The sequence below is a fragment of the Bombina bombina genome, unplaced genomic scaffold, assembly GCF_027579735.1.
Source record: "Bombina bombina isolate aBomBom1 unplaced genomic scaffold, aBomBom1.pri scaffold_442, whole genome shotgun sequence".
Lineage (NCBI taxonomy): Eukaryota > Metazoa > Chordata > Amphibia > Anura > Bombinatoridae > Bombina > Bombina bombina.
This window is the reverse complement of record NW_026512538.1, coordinates 275,776-292,477: the sequence shown is the minus strand read 5'-3', so window position 1 is coordinate 292,477 and position 16,702 is coordinate 275,776. Positions and strand designations below refer to the sequence as shown.

General features: G+C 37.1%; 1 protein-coding gene across 1 annotated transcript in view; it reads left to right on the top strand.

Moving 5' to 3' along the window:
• Positions 1-813: 813 nt before the first annotated feature.
• LOC128644350 (protein FRA10AC1) overlaps positions 814-16,702 on the top strand; it is a gene marked incomplete at its 3' end in the record, with an annotated part of 238,489 nt that continues 222,600 nt past the window's right edge. Inside the window, 2 exon segments of the mRNA XM_053697004.1 lie at positions 814-879; positions 15,515-15,588. Of these exon segments, the coding sequence (XP_053552979.1) occupies positions 868-879; positions 15,515-15,588 (86 nt within the window).

The following is a 16,702-nucleotide window of genomic DNA, read 5'->3' as shown; positions in this document are numbered from 1 at the left end:
TGTGAGGCGAGCTTAGGCGGGCGTATTGGGCCGGTGAAGGCAGGTAAAGTAGACACGTTGATAACTACCCCTCATAGGGTCCAATACTAAGAACACTGGAAAATGAAACCTTGTTCAAACTACACTGAGCCTGCCTATAGGTTATAGTGACTCCATCCAGCTGTAAACCATCGAAGGCTGCCATACCATGCATTATGGGACCAAGCACAGAGACAGGGAAGGGAGGAAAGATCTCTGAACCTTGCTGCCACACAAACATAGAAGCCAGGCTTTTAGATGTTAGAAGTGGCTGATACACCACAGGAAATGAAGAGACAGAGCCTGCGTTAAAGTATTAATGTAATTGGTCAGACAAACATCTCTTTCAAACACATTTAAATTCATATATATATATATATATATATATATCATTCCAATTAGACCAAAACTAACTTTGGAAAGAACGACAGTATTGCTGTTTATGTGTGGTGATCCAGCACAGAGCAGGCTGCTGCATATTTGATAAACCCTGCTCAGAACATGCATCCATAGACTCTGACTGGCTATATATAGTCTCTGTCCTCTGGTGATTTGGATACTTTTAACAAATGCATCTATTACCTTACTTTAGTCTTGGACATGTAATGTTTTATATTGACTCTTGGTCATTCTATGAACGTTTTTTTAATAACTAAATATAAGTCGCAGTCACCGTAGTTTTAAGTCGCCAACCACAGCTTAAAAACGTAAAAAAAAATAAACCAACAGTAACTTATCCCTCAGTGAACAAAAAACGCATCCGGAACCTAAAGCAGCAGAGTTGTTTCCGGGAGGACCAAATTACAGTGAACTCGCTGTGTGGGACTGCTGAGAGACCTGAGTGTTATTATGGCTTCATATGTAAGCATATTGCTAGCGCTGCTGTGTGTGTATTGCTGGCAGCCTCATTCCTGTCACATGACTGCGTGTTCTATATGCACCGTGATGTAAATTGTATCTATTTGTACAGTATTGCTCTCTGCTCTGGCTTTTACCTGCGTGTTGTTTTATAGTGTTTGATAGAGCTGGTCCTTATAAAGGTTTGAATGTGTGTTTTGTCTGTTGCTTTTATTCAGTCTTTGGGCCACTGACCCTCTAGTGTTGACCTTTAGCGTGTTTTGTTTTTAATAGTCTGTATATGGATCTATTAGTCCCTAGGTGAGCTCACAAAATCCATTTGAAATCTTGAGGTGAATGTGTTGGAATTTAAAATACCACGAGTAAAATTGCTGTATCAACATATTAAATGTTGACACCATGGAATTATAGGTGTATAGTGGACAAGTTAGCCCTGCAATATTTAAAAGGACAGGAACCCCATTTTTTTTTCCCATCCATGATTCAGTTAAAACATACAATTTTAAACAACTTTTCAATTTACTTCTGTTATCTCATTTGCTTTATTATTTAGTTATCCTTTGTTGCAAAGCATAGCTAAGTAGACTCAGCACCTGGGTGTTATTTACTGATTGTTGGCTGCACACACAAATTGTGCAGAAGTAAATTGGAAAGATGTTGAAAACTGTATCTCACTGGTTTTCAAACCTGTCCTCAGGTCTCCGTAACAGGCCACATTTTGAGTATATCTGAACTGGAGCACAGGTGATTAGTAAACATGGTTATTTTACCTGCACTCATCCAAGGTAATCCTGAAAACCTGGCCTGTTGGGGAGGGCTGAGGACAGGTTTGACAACCAGTGCTCTATCTGAATCGTGAAAAAAAAGGGTTTCCTGTCCTTTTAAATTTCTCTCTGTAAGTAAAATAAATTCAGATTGCCCTATTGTACATGTTTACAGGGATCTTTTGAAACATACCTAGATATTGGTGAATAGTCTTTGTGACAATCTTTTCCTTTTCACACAAGTGTGTGCATGATGCATATACATAAATCGGTTGTTTGTATACTCTCAGTTGTAAGTTGAATTTTTACTTTAATCTCTGCAAAGAGGTTAAAGTCCAGATCCAGAACATCAGTGCACTACTGTGAGCTAGCTCAACACATCTGGTGAGCCCTTGACAGCAGGTATATACGTATAGCCACCAATTGCCAATTATCTCTCAGTGATGCATTGCTGCTTCTGATCCCAATAGTACAAAGCAATTTTACAGCAGAAATATATATATATATATATATATATATATATATATATATATATATATATATATATATATATATATAGTCTCATAATTGCATCTTCTATCTGAACCATGGGGCCTAATGTACCTGTTTCCGCGCCAGCCTTGCCGGAAACAGGAGTTAAGAAGCAGCGGTCTTAAGACCACTGCTCCTTAAAGGGACAGTTCACCCAAAAACTTTCTCCCCTTTAAATTATTCCCAATGATCCTTTTTACCTGCTAGAGTGTATTAAATTGGTTGCAAGTAGCTCCTTTACTCATATTTCAGCATTTGAAATAGCTGATTTAGCTTGTGGTTTCCCAACCTATACTGAAAGTTTTGATACTGGCGTATACGCTATTAACAAGCCTAAGTAAACACAGCCAGCAGAAGAGATTACACCCTCAGTGGGGGGCATGATAGTTAAGTAATAAAATAATAATTTTCCATTGTTCTCTCTATGTATTGAGCTTTGGTGTTCCAGACAAATATAAGATAAGGAAGCAAGTCTGTGTACATAAAAGTGATAACATAATGAGATCTGATATTACCTGAAGCTCAACCCATTGTAATAGGCTGTGGTTTCAAAGCACAAAACTAGCTACTCCATATACACGAATAATCCGAAAAATGCAATTTCTCAAATATGTTATACTCTGCAGTTGGTATAACAAGTCATTTAAAATAAATTTATGGAAAAACAATTCTACAGTGTACTGTCCCTTTAACTCATACGCCTCCTCTGAGGTGTCAGACAGCAATCGGCCCAATCTGCAGGGGGCTGCATTGCACAAGCAGTTTACCAGAACCGCTTGTGCAATGTTAAATGCTGACAGCGTATGCTGTCGGCATTCAGCGATGCCTGGCGGACATGATCCGCTTCAGCAGATCATGTCCGCCAGACATTAATAAATCAGCCCCCATGTCTTTAATTTCCCTTTTAATTCTACAAACAGGCACCTAATACAAAATATCAATGGGAAACTTTAAAGATTATTCTATGTCTAAATAGCAACAGTATAGAACCAGGGCAGCTCAAACAATAATAATCAAAAATGTGTTTGCACCAAATGTAAATTTGATTTAAAAATGTTAGTACCTTAAAAAAAAAATAATAAAAAAAGAAATATATATATATATATATATATATATATATATATATATATATATATATATATATATATATATATATAGTCGCAAAGGTAGGTGGTATTATTGCACAGGGTCTTTGGGGAAAAAGGTTTGAAGAACCCTGATCTTATGTATATGTAATTTATTATTGTATGCAATTTATTTAAGCAGGCTGTAATCATAATATGTACCTAACATTACAAAGGAACTTATGGTGGGTATGGTCAAGACTGCAACCTCCTTGCCTAATATGAATTTGAGCTGATCAGGCAGTTGCAGTCATAGTAAGGATAGGAAAACCCCCACCCCCCAAGTGATTATTGCTTTGGGATAGCACATGCAAGTGTATCTCCATCGGATGCAATAAGCCCTTGTGAGTGAATGCTTATAAATAAAATCTATTTTCAATATAATCTCTAATCATTTTTGTGTCCCTTTAGCAAAGAGACTTAAAAGGGAGATGAAAGGTCAGTACTATGCTTGAGCTGTACAGCCCCAGCATGCAGTTCTGCAGCAGCTACTACTAGACAAAAAAGTGGAGCTGATTGATAGGTATGATATCTGGATGCCACATACCTACAAGGCAGCCATGTTTTAAAACACGCTTTGCAAAATGTCTCAATTTTATCTTGGGGCAGTATCACTCCATTATATGTTTTGACTTTCATATTTTATTAAAGGGACATAGTTTACAATAGTTATGTTTGATGTGTTTAAAACAGACTTGACAGATCCATAGCTCCAAGAATTATACTTTTGACTCCTTTTTGTTTTTAATTTCATATATTTGGATACAAAATCCATTGCCTAGCTCCCATGTGTATCTCGCTGTTTCAGACTAGTTTGCCAATCACTAAATGGAGATAAATCAGTATTACCATCTTTATCAGAGACAACTTACTGTAATATGTTGATGCTGGATGCATCTGATCCCATGCTGTATAATTATGTCAGCAATTGACAGCAGCGCCACAACAATTATACAATCTTTTTATTGGCTATAACATTGAGTGGAAAGTTTGTGCCAAGATTAGAGAAAATCTTTGTAGAACTCTCTTGGGTGCACATAGTTCCCTTTTCTAAAACTTAAAGGGACACTGTACTCTATCATATAAAATAGCATCAATACATGTTGAGTCTGTTTTTCGTCTGTAAAAAGTGAAGAAAGAGCTGTTTAAGCTCAAACTGATACAGCAGTATCGGTTGTTTATTTCCTTAGGCTACATCATTCAACAATTGAGTAATTGTTTAGTGCAGGGGTTATCAATCCACTCCTCAGGCCTCTCTAACAGTCCAGATTTTCAGGGTAACCTTGGTTGAGAGCAAATTAATAACCATGTTTGCTGATTTTCACCTGTGCTTCAGTTCAGATATCCTCAAAATCTGGCCTGTTATTGAGGCCTGAGGACAGGTTTGACTTTGTCATCTTCCAGATGTTCTTGAATTTGTAATCTCAGAAGATTGGGTCCTGAATCTTTTATTGGCAGTGTATCATCTACAGTTCAAAAGTCTTGCCCCTTTACTGTGCTTTGTGACATCGCCACTCCCTCAGGATCAACAGAAATTGGCGGAAATTCACAACTTTGTCAGCAAGCTTTTGGTTCAAGAAGTTATCCAGGAAGTTCCATACAGTAACAAGTTTCAGAGATTTTACTCTCCTCTGTTTCTTGTAAAGAAAAAAGACAGCTCATGGAGGCCTGTTCTGGATTTATGAAGGCTAAATACTTACCTGGTAAAAAAGACCTTCAAGATGGAGACCCTTCTGAGTGTTATCAAAATGGTTCCTGAATGGCATTTGTTCTATCCATACACCTGAAAGACGCCTATTTTCATATCCTAATAGCAGAAAATTCCTACGCTTCTCAGTGGGGGACCGTCATTTTAAATTCAGAGCACTGTCTTTCGGTATTTCCACTGCACCATGAATATTCACAAAGGTCTTGGTTACCCTAATTGTAAACCTTTGAGAAAGAGGCATCTATATACTCCATTATTTGTACAACATTTTAATAATTGCAAATCCACCTACAACGGCATGTCAACACAGGGACTTAGTTCTCCAATTTTTACAAGACCATGGATGGTTAATTAATTGCCAGAAAAGCCAGTTGAAAACCACTAAAAATAAAATCAGTTTTTGGGGACACAGTTCAATACTGTGGATCAGCTGGTTTCACTGCCTACACATCGAATATAGGTCCTTATAAAGCGTTTTAAAATGCTTAAACTATGCCAGCATCTATCAGTAAGGATGTGGAAGATGTTGGGCCACATGGTGTCTGTAATCCATTTAGTAAAATGGTCAAGTGAAAATGCGGGTTCTACAGTTATACTTCCTTTAGCATTGAAACAAATATCAGAGTCTCTCTTAGTACATCCTTTTTCCTTATCAGTTCGGAAAGTGCCTCACCAAATCTTTCCAGAGGTTGTCTGCTTATGGACAGATTCAAGCAAAACAGGCTGGGGGCGGTCTGTCAGGGGCAGTTTGTGCATGGACTGTGGCTCCTCAGAATACAACACCTTCCTGCCAATCTTCTTTAAGTCCCAGCAATATTTCAGGCCTTGATTAATTTTCAAAGTATTCTGCAGGGCAAGTCTATAAAGATTTTGATGGACAACAGGACAGCCAGTGTTTATGTCCATTTTTAAGGAGGCACAAGGAGTCGACAGGTTCTAAAGAAATTTTCTCCAATTTTGATTTGGGCACTGTGCTTTGCTCAGAACCTGTCTGCCATTTATCTTCCCGGCAGCAAGAACATATAAGTGGATTTTCTCAGTCGAAACATTTTTCATAACGAAATGGGGATATACAGACATAGATCTGATGACATTGTCGCAATCATTAAACACCCTTATTCTTCAGCAGGTATCCAACACCTCAGGCCTACGGGGTGGATGCTCTTGCGCAGGAGTGGAAATTCAAACTCATCTATGTTTTTCCTTTAATACCACTCATTCCCCGTCTACTGCACAGAATTCAAACAGAGAAGGCGAGATTTATCGCAGTAATTTTATATTGGCCCAGGAGGCCTTGGTTCTCCCTTCTGCAAAAATTGGTGATAGCTCCTCCTTGGATTCTTTCTAAATCAAGGGATCTACTTCATCAAGGACCCATTCTTCATAGACAACGGTCGAAATTGGCAGCATTCGATTACAACAGTTAAACATACTACATCTGTCATTCAAACTTTACTTCAACCCAGAAATAAGTCAACATCCACAGTTTATTACAGAATATAGGATGTCTTTTCTTCTTAGATATCTCAGCATTCCATTTCTTCAGATCAATTTGATTTATCACATCTGCTAGAATTTCTACATGATTTTTTCCTTCAGTCCTAAGAACCTTAAAAGTGCAAGTTTCAGCAAATATTTATTTCAGGAAATAAATGGTCTTTGGAACCTCTGCTTGTACAATTATTATAAGCATTGGCTCATATCCGTCGTCCTGCAAGATCTTTTATGCCTACTTGGGATTTACCTCTTGTTCTTGAGGCTCTGATGAATGTTCCATTTGAACCAATAGAGCAACAGGTTACCTGTACGGCAAAAGCTGAAACCGCAAGCTGTGTGAGGGTAAAATACAAACTTGAATCTTGTATCAATTGAAACAATGTCAGGCATAAACATATAAGGCCACAGAGAGTGCATGAATTAAGTACTGCCGCTATTTTAAAAAGTCGTTATTACTAAATTTTGGTTCATGGATATTCCATGCTAATACATCATGGAGGATCATAGTACATACTAATGTGTTTATAAAAATTGTTATTATGCATTAATGAACCAAGACTGATGCAAACAATTGAGAAGAATACGTATGACACATATTATTATTTGTTGTGTATATATATTCAAAATTGCGGCACATAGCTGCTGGGTGAGTCAAGTAAAATGAAATAAAAGATATGATGTGTTGATATCTGAAGATAAAGTATCTGAGATGTATAACTTACATTGTGTTATACAATATTCTGTGTGCAAAGTGCACCTTAAATCTATAGAAGTGAATAAAGAAGAAGAATATGGAAATAATATTTAAACTAAAACTGTGTGGAGAATTTTATGAAAATAGTGTAAAAACAACTAATGTATCAAACAGTGTTAATATTAAAATCCCTGTGAAATTCCGTGTTTACAGTGAAAGTGAACTGATAATATACTAAATATAAATAAAATATGGGTGAGGGTTGTAATGCTCAAAATGTCTACAATCAACATGTCATGCCAGTGTTGCAAAAGCAAAAAAGGGCCCATGTTATAAATGGAGGGTATCAATCTACTCAGTATCATATATCAGTGATCTCGTTAATCCCTAGGGGGCTACCAGTAGACAATGTGAAAATCCGGAACACTTATTTTCTATTCAGAACTGCTACTCTATCTCCCCCTTTGATATTTTTGTGGACTACGTCTTTACCTTGAAAGCTAAACATAGTACGGAGACTACTGTCATTTAGAGGCAAATTGTGTGAAGCAAAATGTTTTGCAACTGGGGTTTTGGGAGAATTATGTGAAATTGATAATAAATGTTTTTTGATATGGTCCTTCAATAACCTAGTAGTCCTACCCACATATTGCTTGTCACAAATCTTGCATGTGATAAGATAAACTACAAAACTTGAATTACAAGTTATTTGATGTCTGGTATCATAGGATCTTCCTGTTTTAGTAGACTTGAAATTTCTACCTACAATGGCATAATCACAGCTTTTACATGGATTTCTTCTACACTTAAAAAAAGCCTTTAGTCGGTTGGAGCCAAGAGTTTGTATTTTTCTTAGAGAAATCTCTATATAAGTAATACCCAATAGTTTTGGCTCTTTTGGACACACATCTCACTCCGTTTTTACTTTGAGTACTACTCAAGGGCTAATCTCTTTCTAAAATGGGCATGTATTTGCGAGTAATATTACTGATCTGGCCAAATTGCTTACTGTATGTGGTTACAAAAGTTAGAGGGGGGATCACCTTTTGATTGTTCCTTTAATTTGTCAGTGAGTAAATCTTCCCTATTCATACCTTTTTGACATCAGTTTAAGTTTTCTCTAGGAAAGTTTCATTATAACCTCTTTCTTGAAGATGTCTAATTAAAAGATCTGCCTGTTTACAATATGTGCCTATGTCAGTGCAATTACGTCTCGGCCTCATGTATTGTCCCTTCAGGATGGCTTTTTAAAAATGGGACGGATGATTCGAATTGGCTTTCAAAATGGTGTTTCCCGATGTGGGTTTCCTAAATGTTTCTGTAGTTAATTTGTTTATGTCGTGATTCAGGACTATATTGACATCTAAGAAAGTTATTTGTTCAGATGACGCAGTATATGTAGAGTCTAAATTTTCATCATTATGGTTAACGTAATTCACAAATTCCACTGCTTCCTCAGTGCTTCCCTTCCAAATTATTATCAAATCGTCAATAAATCTATGGTAGAATTTGATGTTGGATTTATAAGGATTTGTACTGCAAAACATCTTTTCAAATTAAAAAAAAAAACAGATACAAGTTAGCTTATGATGGGGCGATCTTTGCACCCATTTCTGTACCTTGGGTTTGTACATAGCAGGTACCTTCAAATGTGAAAAAATTATGGATAAGCAAAAATTTCACCCCATCACGCATAAACCTTATGTAAGCATCCTCAAAATCTGTGTACAATCTCAACATAAACTCCAAAGCCTTTAAGCCTTTGTCATGAGGGATGCATAAGTAGAGGGAGGTGACATCTATTGTTAGCAGTATGTCGTCCTCTTACATTGGAATTTTATCTAAAAGCCTCAGAAGATGTCTGGGAAAGATTAAAGTTATTACTAGGTACAAATCACAAACCTTTAGAAAGAACAGCTATTTCAGCTGAGGTCAAAGGAGTGGACGATAAATTCACCACATCAAGATCTTCATATCCAGTTATTTTTCCTATTAATCCTTCTTCTTTATGTTTGATCCTTTGTTCTTTACTGGGTTTCTGCTTGGGTACCTTGCAGGAGTGGCTGCTCCCCCTGCAGATTGTAGTCCATTCTTTGAACAACTCACATTACACTGCCTCTCATGTTGAGATTCAACTGAGTTGTCTGATCCTTTCTTCGGTTTCACTGTTTTGTATTCTTGACGATTAGCACTGTTATCCCTGATCGGTGTAGAGGCTTTCGGATTGTCATCTGAGATATCAACCTCAAAACTAGAAAAGGTTACCTTCTTCCCTTCCGTCTTCTTCTTATTGGTTCTAATATGTCTGTTCTGATTCCAATTGTATACTATTTTCAGATCATAATCTTTGCAATCCCTGTTGTACTTTTTCATTTTGACCTCTGTGAGCTCATCATCCAACTTATTAATAGTGGTATCGAGTTGGTCTTGAACATTTTTGTACTTGGGATCACTTATAAATCGTATACAATTATCTTTGAGTTCAGTAATCTCTTGACAGACTTTCATGTGTTCAGCTTCTTTATCCTTCAGGAGTTGCTTCAACAAAATAACCTAAAGTGTTATTCCACTCTGTCATGAAATCAGGACGTTGTGAGGCATATTCTGGATATTCTTCATCCTGAGACCTCTAGGGATTTTCTCCTCTTGTGTTTATATAATTTGTGAAATTCAATGTCCGACCAGAGCTTTAGCTCTTGGATTTCCTTTTTTTCTCTTAGCACGAAGATGGAACTGAGATCCTCCACTAGTTCCCCAATTGAGAATGTACCCTGTATTAAGGAGTTAAACTTAACTTTGTGATTGGAGTAATTATCTTCTGCCATTATTCCAATGCTGCAGCTGCTGGGAGCAAATATCGCACAGTGCAAAGCTAAACAAATGTATTTGCAGCTGAGTGGCTTAGGCTTGTAACGTTAAAAATGTTGCTGAATCTTAAAAAATGTATCTATGTGGATATATCGTGCTATCCATTTGCTTAGTTAGTTCATGAAAGCAACATAAATCATAGGAGAGATGTCGGTATACTGTAGCAGTGACATAATATATGTGTGCTAGATACAAAGTAGGTACATATACGTAGTTGACAAAAAAGTAATAAATAGTATGGTAACAATCGATGGTATGTTGTGTAACGAGAGGCAGTGTGTATACGACAACTTCAAAGCCAAGGAAGGAAATTGTAGTGTTACCTCGTAGCAGGTCTCCTTATATCGATCAGCGCTAGATAGTTCTCTGTGGAAGACGCCAGGCAGACAGGTTGGGAGCCACTCCCGGTGCTCCCTGAGTAAAAAGCAATGTCCAATAGAGCAAAAAACTAAATCCGACAAAAGCTAAATCCACAAGCTGTGTGAGGGTAAAATACAAACTTTATTCGTTCATCCATTAAAAAGACAGAGTACAGCAACAGCAGGGCTCAAGGGGAACCTGAACCAAACTGTCCACCGCATTTCCTGCCCATAGGCACTTTGTCAGGGACTGCATATACACAAACATTTGCTTTTTTAAAAGGCTTATAACTTGATTAGCCGAAGTACTAACACATGGTGTTGATTCTTAAAGGTATAGAATCCTCTGACGCCAATAGCTGTGATGTAATGCCTAACAGTGTTGCCATTAAGTAACTAAATATATAGTAAGGTTACATTGCATATGTATCTTGTATCACTGGAAACAATGTCAGGCATAAACATATGAGGCCACAGAGAGTGCATTAATTAAGTACTGCCGCTATTTTGAAAAGTCGTTTACATATATATTTACAGGTATCAACATTTCATATTTTTTTATTTTTTTCCTTTTTACTTTACTAACCCAGCGGCTATGTGCCACTATTTTGAAAATATATATACAAATAATAATGTGTCATACGTATTCTTCTCAATTGTTTGCATCAGTCTTGGTTCATTAATGCATAATAACAATTTTTATAAATACATTAGTACGTACTATGATCCTCCATTATGTATTTGCACGAAATATCCATGACTTTTTAAAATAGGGGCAGTACTTAATTCATGCACTCTCTGTGGCATCATATGTTTATGCCTGACATCACAGCTATTGGCGTCAGATAATTCTATACCTTTTAAGAATCTACACCATGTGTTAGTACGTCCGCTAATCAAGTTGCAAGCCTTTTTAAGGAGCAAATGTTTGTGGATATATGCAGTCCCTGACGAAGTGCCATACGGGCAGGAAACTGTTGGACAGTTTGTTCCCCTTGAGCCCTGCTGTACTCTGTCTTTTTAACGGATGAACAAATTAAGTTTGTATTTTACCCTCACACAGCTTGCGGTTTCAGCATTTGCTGTACAGGTAACCTGTTGCTCTATTGGACGTTGCTTTTTCCTCAGGGAGCACTGGGAGTGGCTCCCAATCTGTCTGCTTGGTGTCTTCCGCAGAGAACTATCTAGTGGTGATTGATATAAGGAGACCTGCTACGAGGTAACACTACAATTTCTTTCCTTGGCTTTGAAGTTGTCACATTCGCACTGCCTTTCGTTACACAACATACCATCGTTTGTTACCATACTATATGTCTACTCAGCTGCAAATCTATTTGTTTAGCTTTGTACCATTTGAACCACTAAGAAAACTTTAAAGACAATATTTCTTGTAGCTATTGCTTCTCCTAGACATGTATCAGAACTTCAGGCCTTTTCGGGAAAGGAACCATACATTACCTTACAAAATTAAATTGTTTTGAGAACAGTTCCTGAGTTTCTTCCCAAAGTAGTTGGTAATTTTCATCGTTCTCAAGATGTTGTTCTACCCTTTTTCTGTCCCAACAATAAAGAAGCTCAAAATAAACCACTTTATAAGTTGGATGTGGTATGATGTTTGTACATCTATGTTTCCAGGACCCAGTCAATAAGGAAACCGGACCGGAAGGTTTTCGTCAGGGTCAAGCTCCAGCTAAAACCACCATCTATAACTGGATTGTTCAAGCCTTCTCAAATGCCTACAACAAAACAATGAAACAGTTCCTGAAGGGCTCAGGGTACATTCCACTAGGGTAGTGGCAACTTTATGGACTATCGAAGCTGGTGCTACCCCATCTGAAATCTGTCGAGCAGCAGTCTGGAAAACACCTCCTACTTTTATTTCACATTTTAAATTGGATGTTAAACAATCTTCTTCTGCTAAATTTGGAAGAAAAATACTTTCTTCTGTTGTTTCTTCTAAATAAATCTATATTTTACAGTATATTTCTTTCCCACCCATTGTGTTTTTTTTTTTTTTTTTTTACTGCTTTTCAGTAATCTCACCTGTGAAGTATAACCCAAGGTAGAGCCAAGATAACTATAAATTAACAACCACATATAAAACATTTCTATATCTTGGTTCATACCCTTGGGTAATACAAGGGTTCCTTCCCTTTTCTCCCTTGGTCCACTATTACTTGGTTGGACATCACAAGGAGTAGGAGGGGTGTATGGAAGAGAGGCTACTTATAAACAGGTAGTTGGGGGAGTGGTCATGGTTCTGTCCACTCCCTCAGAGAGGGGGTGTCTCCCTTGGTATTACCCAAGGGTATGAGCCAAGATATAGATATCTCTTATATTTGGTTGATAATTTCTTGTTGTCAGCATGGTTATATTTCTACAAAAGCATGCCTATGTATCGAGTACATTTATTTTGTCTTGGCATCTTTTTAACATTGTCATAATATTGACTCTAAGGTGTAATTACCCTAGTGATGGCCACCATTCATGGTATGGCAGTGCTGCTTTGATCCTCAAGGAAAACATTGCAGACATTTGAAGAGCTGCAGGAAAGCAGGTCTAGCCGACAGTGGCAAAAATCCTCACCAGTGAGGCAACCCTTTCAGGGTGTCCCAGTAATTGCATTCCTGCCTATCACTACTAAAGATCAGGGCAGTGATGGAATATGTCTTTGATAACATTTTGGTACATTTGTGCTATAAACACAGCTCTATCATGCACGTTATATTTTGTCTGGCAGAAGTTTCCGTTGTCTCACCCATGAAATACTATTTTAAATCTTTTTAGCAAAAATGCCAAAAATTGCCTTTGTCATGAATGCATGGAAACTGTGGAAAAATCTGCGTCCTTAAGGAGTTAAATCAACCCATTACTTTAGTTTTACTTTCTATGCTGAAAACCTGGATATAACTTGTGGCTTTGTATACCTAAAAACAGAACAAATTCTCTCTGATTTTTGAGCAGGAGAATATAATACAAAGACATAAAATCAATTCATATTCTTTGGTTGTACCTTGATACACTGTTTAGCTCATTCATCTGAGTAACTTCATTTAATTTATTTAAAGTTTTATTTGAGGTATATGTGGTTATATCAAATTGAAGTAGAGGCCTATGGATTTAAAACAACAGAAGGCAGTAGAAAACAGACAGACCTGTGCTGAGTGTTAGATGCCTCAATGCCAAAACAAACAAAACAAAGAAATAAACATGAGAATGCCACAAACCTTCAGTTTGTAAATAACGCAATATCTGCGAAGCGTACTAAAACCAGGTACGCCTGTAGTTATTTCTCCTTCACATCCGGAACCCTGCATAACGAGATAAACATCTCTCAATCCAAAATTTGCCTTTTCAAAATGGTTTGAGAGACCTCACAGTACTAACAAGAATGATAATCTTGCCAGAGCTGAGAAATTTATATCATCACTGGCCCTTAATATGTTATTAAGTACCTGTGCGGAATGGATACAGTTATTTTAGATAACCACCATGTGTACTAAAGAATCCATAACTTACAAAATGTAAAAATTCCATAGGCTGGATCTAACTCACTCAAACCATATATTGTTGTGGGATACTATGTAGACACAACCCTGTGACTTGTGTATAAATTGAAATCAAGCTTCATAAATCTGTAGAGGCAGCCATTTAGCTACAGCCCCAAGTAGTAGTGACGTAGTAGTGACAGCTATTACTTTATGATTGAGCTGCTACACTAAAGTAATCACTGTATCCTGTGTAGATACTAAATATGGCTGTGGACTAAGCTCCCTTCTCTATTTGGCTGTTCTTTATCTGATATAAATTCTTTACAGGTGACACAAGGCAGCCTTTAACGCAATGTGAATGCTCAAAATCAAATTATCATCCACACCGAGTTAAAGGGACATGAAACCCAATGTATTTATTTCATGATTCAGATATATCACTGTTTTTTAAACCTGTTCTCATGCCTCCCCAACAGGCCAGATTTTGAGGGCTACCTTGGATGAGAGCAAAGTAACCATGTTTACTAATCAGCTGATTATTTCACCCGTGCTCCAGTTCAGAGTCCTGAGGACAGGTTTGAAAACCAGTGAGAGAGAGCATTCAATTTTAAACACCTTTCCAATTTTACTTCTATTATCTAATTTGTTTTGTTCTCTTAGTATCCTTTTTTTTTTTTTTAATATCTTGACAGGCAGCTGTTTTTTTTGGTGGCTACACATATATTCCTCATGCTATTGGCTCACCCATGTGCATTGCTGTTTTTTCAACAAAGGATACCAAGAGAATAAAGAAAATAAGATAAGTAGATTGGAAAGTTGTTTTTAAAATTGTATACTATATCTCAATCATGAAAGAAAAAAAAACTTGGGTTTCATATCCATTTAATTCTTCTTCGATAGTAGAAGCTGTTACAACCTGACCACATATATTTCCAACTGCTCATAACCCTGATCAACTCTAATGCTAGCATGGCAGCTGATAATTTGTGGTACAAAAGTTGAAAAGGAGCTGCTATTTCTGTGATTGATCTTTGTAAAATGATGTGTACCTGCAAGACAATACATACTGTATTTTGCTAACAACACAGTTGACTGTTTTGCCTTTTTAAAACATTTATTTTGCAAGCTGTTATTAATTTCTAATGCTTATATAAAAATAACTTTAATTTCTCTTTATTTTATTTTTTTATAGTTGTAGCCTCAACATGAAGAAAAAACAATCCCTTTGAAAGACTAATATACCATGGGCCTATTGATCAAAAGCTCTCTGTCATGGAGAGAAATCACACAACACCTTTGGGATTTGTTTTGACCTTATATTTTATCTTATAGTGAGATAAACATCTCTCAAGGTAAAGTTTGAGTTTTCAAAATTCTTTGAGGGACCTCGCCGTACTGACGAGACTTTTTAGATCATCTCACCTGAGGGGAGAGCTTTAGATCATCGGTCCCCAAGTCCAAAAATATATTGCAAGTTAAAAAATGGTGCACTATAGTTTGATGAATTTACTCCACTCCAATAATTATAAACTCTATTTTGGTTGAATAAGATTGTTTGTTTTATTTGAAATCAAGAGTAAAATCTGATAAAATGTTTTCTAGGCACGTGGTTTTGGAGGATATGACTCAGATTTTAGTGATGAGGAGACTGACAGGAGAAAAGAAGACAGAAAAAGGTATGTCCCGTCCCCCCCTTGTAGTTTATTTTATACATCCTTTGCTTTTGTATTCTGAAACTGCTGTTAAAGGGACATGTTCCCCAAATGTTAAATCACTTGAAAGTGAAGCAGCATATCTGTTTAAAAAAACAAAACTGACTAGAAAATCTCAAATGAACATCTCTATGTAAAAAAGGAAGATATTTTACCTCAAAATTTCCTCAGTAGCAACATTCTATTGTAAAGCGACTTTAAGCATCCAGTCAGGATGCTTGTCCTGGGACTTGCAAGGAAGCATGCATCTGGCATGTGCAGGCACAGTCACTTTATTTCCCTTTAAGGAAGTTGACTATGAAATTTTGTGAGATTTTGATGAAATCCCACTATATTAGCTTAACACCTTAAAGTGCGAGTAAACATTTAAGAAAATGGTAAACGATTTTGAAAATGTCAAAATCATATTGCAATAAATATATTTGTTTTAAGAGAAAAGAAATGCTTTTTTTTAAATATATTTTTGCCTGATCATACCTGTCAATCATGTTCTCTAGCCAGCCTCCCCTTGCTTTGGCATTTAGCTTTCTAGAACGCTCTCATGTAGGACTGCCTTTGAGAAATTTGCGCCACGCCCTTTTTTGTCTAAAGTGTGTTCAAGCTGTCTGATCAAGTCAGACTAGATGCGCATGTGCTTTAAAATCCTCCTCTGTGATACCACTCTGACCTGTAAATCGTGATGTGCTCAGCATTGCTATTCAGAGTTCAGCCTGTGTTAGAGGTGCGAGTGTATTAGTGACAGCGAGTCTCTGTCTTGTCCCTCCCTATCATCCGTGTCCTGTTGCTTTGGTATTGTATCCCACAAGTAAGGATGAAATCCGTGGACTCGTCGTATCTTGTAGAAGAAAAGGAAATTTATTCTTACCTGATAAATTGATTTCTTCTACGATACGACGAGTTCACGGCCCTCCCTGTCAATTCAAGACAGATTATATTTTTTATTGTTATTTACAACTTCAGTCACCTCTGCATCTTTTAGCTTTTCCTTTCTTTTCCTATAACCTTTGGTCGAATGACTGGGGGTGGAGAGGAAGGGAGGAGCTATATATACAGCTCTGCTGTGGTGCTCTTTGCCACT